Source organism: Octopus sinensis, unplaced genomic scaffold (genome assembly GCF_006345805.1).
Source record: "Octopus sinensis unplaced genomic scaffold, ASM634580v1 Contig06922, whole genome shotgun sequence".
NCBI classification, from domain to species: Eukaryota; Metazoa; Mollusca; class Cephalopoda; order Octopoda; family Octopodidae; genus Octopus; species Octopus sinensis.
This window is the reverse complement of record NW_021829669.1, coordinates 10001-13729: the sequence shown is the minus strand read 5'-3', so window position 1 is coordinate 13729 and position 3729 is coordinate 10001. Positions and strand designations below refer to the sequence as shown.

Here is a 3729-nt window from a genome sequence, read left to right as displayed (position 1 = left end):
ATGAGTAAATAAAATGTAAACAAAATTTAAATTAATACAAACAATAAAAAGAATATATTCATGTGCCAACAATTTAAAATGTAAAAAAAGTCAAAATATGTGTTTTTTTGGTTTTGTTTCTATCCCACCAACATATACTAACCAACCAAGAAATATTTAAAACTTTATAGAACCATCTAACCCATGCTAACATGGACAAAAGGGAAATAAACAAAACTATAGTGTGCAAAACAAAATTAATCAAAATTAAAAGAAGTAGCAGAAATAATAATAATAATAATAATAATCATGATAATAATGATATTAAAATTTTGTTGAAGACATTGCATTGATTTATGCTCTTTTTTAATGTATTTCAGGTGAACATAAATAAATAAATAAAAAGTTTACAAAACTTTTAAAAAAGACTTCAAATAAAACAAAAAATAACAAGAACGATAACAACAACAACAACAAACAAAGAGAACAACAACAACAATAACAGCAACAACAAGAATTTAGTCTTCAATATCAGCAATTTTGAGTTTTTTCTTTAAAATATTTCCAAAAGAATCTTCGGCTAACACAGTGATAACTTGAGTGGCGGCATCAAAGTTTGGTGCATTTTTTAGGCGTGACTTCTGCAGCAGAAACATGCGAGGTGGATCGCTTTGAAGGAATTCCCAGTGGCAGAAAACCTGGCCTTCTGGCTCAACTCTTAGCTCAATCAGGCGCAAGCCGGCATCACATTTTATACATGACCTGGAAAAAAACAAAAATAATTATTATAAGCTGCAAATAAAGGAGGGGAGCTGGCAGAGTTGTTAATACACCAGGCAAAAATGTACTTAATCTATCCTAAAATATACTTCAGCCAACGAGCCACAAACCACAATGTGTATGTGTGTGGTGGTGGTGGTGATGGGGGCTTAGACAAAAGAACAACAACAACAAGAAACACACACAAAAAAATGACATACCAATGGGTATTTAAAAAGCAGCTTTTATACAAACAAGAGAATTTATAATTTAGTGTACATAAGTGAGGAAGTATTTAATCAAAATAGGCATCTATATATCATATTTAATACATATACACTGACTACAGTGGTAAGCTGGCAGAATTGTTATTGCACCAGTCAAAATGCTTAGCACCATTTCTTCCAACTTTACATTCTGAGTTCAAATTCCACTTAGGTTGATTTTGCTTTACATCCTTTCAGGTTTGATAAAATAAGTACCAGCTGAGCTCTTGGTTCAATGTAATCGACCTACCCTCCCACATTCCCCATCAAATTGCTGGCTGTGTGCCAAAATTTGAAACTTATATATATATATATATATATATATATTTATACACATACACATTGTTGATAAGCTTGTTACTGTGGTTTGTTATTTATGGACATGCTGTGTGTTATATATTGTTCATTCAAATTGTTTTAAATTAATCATTCCCTATTTTGTAGCTTCAAGATTTCAATGATGCAATTGTTTAGTTTTTACAATGACATCGTAGGGAAGGAGTGAGAGGCTGGATCTGGCCAGTTTGAACATAAAACCATTGGAGTGCCTGAGCTGGATAAGGCTAGTTTGAGTGCTAAAGGGTTAACAAAAGAATTTATAATAATGCAAGGTTTGAGGTGTTTACTAACCCTAAAAGCACAGGAGGTTTTCCAGTATCTTCTGAACTGGGTTTGTTAAACCATCTGTAAAAAAACAAAAACAAGAAAAGAAAATCATATATATAATTATCATGAAACATTTGATGAGATATAATTATTTGTTCTGTTTCTTTCTTTTTTCCTCTTATACAAGTATTGCTGAAATTGTTTGTGTTTTATAACTAAATATCCTCTTACTTTTAAATATTCGACTATGAGCTAGAAGTTGAAACAATATATTTTTAGGTTAGGTAAATTACAACATGCAGTAGTTTACATAACATAAATATATGACACAATGACTGTAGTAGGATTTGAGTTGGCACAAACATTGTAACTCTTGATCTGATTCTTGGTTTGTTGTTTGGTAACTGCATTAATACAGGCTTATAAAGATTCTTCCCTACATTGCAACCAAAATCAAGGTTACCTATTTACAGCTGAGAGGACTGGAGTAATGTGAAATGAAGTGTTTTGCTCAAGAATACAATGCATAGCCAGTCTGGGAATTGAAACCACGATTTCATAATTAGCTAGAGACAGACAATCTCCAATCATGACTAACCACTGTTATCTTTGCCACTCGAACTACTTACTTATGGAACCTGAGTAAAACTGCTGATGAACGGTACCAGTGAGCGCCACCATCTGCAAACGTCACACATGATGTGGGGCCGTCTAACTCAGCTTCGCCAGATGACGGCAAGGTGGAAGGCTTGGATGCCATCGTGGAAGACGAGGATGTAGAGGAAGTGGCAGCAGATTGGGAATGAGATTGAGATGATGATGAAGACGATGATGATGATGAAGATGATGATGATGACGATGATACGCGGCAACTCCTTGAACTTGTTGATCCCCCTCCATGTTCTGTAAGTGGATAGAAGAGAAAGAAAAACAAACATCTATAAGTATGTATATATATATGTGTGTGTGTATATATATATATATATATATATATATATATATATTTATACACATACACATTGTTGATAAGCTTGTTACTGTGGTTTGTTATTTATGGACATGCTGTGTGTTATATATTGTTCATTCAAATTGTTTTAAATTAATCATTCCCTATTTTGTAGCTTCAAGATTTCAATGATGCAATTGTTTAGTTTTTACAATGACATCGTAGGGAAGGAGTGAGAGGCTGGATCTGGCCAGTTTGAACATAAAACCATTGGAGTGCCTGAGCTGGATAAGGCTAGTTTGAGTGCTAAAGGGTTAACAAAAGAATTTATAATAATGCAAGGTTTGAGGTGTTTACTAACCCTAAAAGCACAGGAGGTTTTCCAGTATCTTCTGAACTGGGTTTGTTAAACCATCTGTAAAAAAACAAAAACAAGAAAAGAAAATCATATATATAATTATCATGAAACATTTGATGAGATATAATTATTTGTTCTGTTTCTTTCTTTTTTCCTCTTATACAAGTATTGCTGAAATTGTTTGTGTTTTATAACTAAATATCCTCTTACTTTTAAATATTCGACTATGAGCTAGAAGTTGAAACAATATATTTTTAGGTTAGGTAAATTACAACATGCAGTAGTTTACATAACATAAATATATGACACAATGACTGTAGTAGGATTTGAGTTGGCACAAACATTGTAAACTCTTGATCTGATTCTTGGTTTGTTGTTTGGTAACTGCATTAATACAGGCTTATAAAGATTCTTCCCTACATTGCAACCAAAATCAAGGTTACCTATTTACAGCTGAGAGGACTGGAGTAATGTGAAATGAAGTGTTTTGCTCAAGAATACAATGCATAGCCAGTCTGGGAATTGAAACCACGATTTCATAATTAGCTAGAGACAGACAATCTCCAATCATGACTAACCACTGTTATCTTTGCCACTCGAACTACTTACTTATGGAACCTGAGTAAAACTGCTGATGAACGGTACCAGTGAGCGCCACCATCTGCAAACGTCACACATGATGTGGGGCCGTCTAACTCAGCTTCGCCAGATGACGGCAAGGTGGAAGGCTTGGATGCCATCGTGGAAGACGAGGATGTAGAGGAAGTGGCAGCAGATTGGGAATGAGATTGAGATGATGATGAAGACGATGATGA

At 34.0% G+C, this 3729-nt stretch overlaps 1 protein-coding gene across 2 annotated transcripts in view; it reads right to left on the bottom strand.

Moving 5' to 3' along the window:
• Nucleotides 1–314: 314 nt before the first annotated feature.
• The window catches only part of LOC115227694, a 3564-nt gene continuing 149 nt past the window's right edge, over nucleotides 315–3729 (bottom strand). Inside the window, exons 1-3 of one of the 2 annotated variants that reach the window (XM_036498703.1) lie at nucleotides 3524–3729; nucleotides 1635–1688; nucleotides 315–741 (exon numbers count right to left, since the gene is read on the bottom strand). The exon at nucleotides 3524–3729 is cut by the window's right edge and continues 149 nt beyond it. In XM_036498703.1, the coding sequence (XP_036354596.1) occupies nucleotides 498–741; nucleotides 1635–1688; nucleotides 3524–3654 (429 nt within the window). In that variant the 5' untranslated portion in view covers nucleotides 3655–3729 and the 3' untranslated portion in view covers nucleotides 315–497. Of the gene's footprint in view, nucleotides 742–1634; nucleotides 1689–2239; nucleotides 2569–3523 lie in introns of those variants that run through there. The other variant, XM_029798445.2, reaches the window with a different exon arrangement.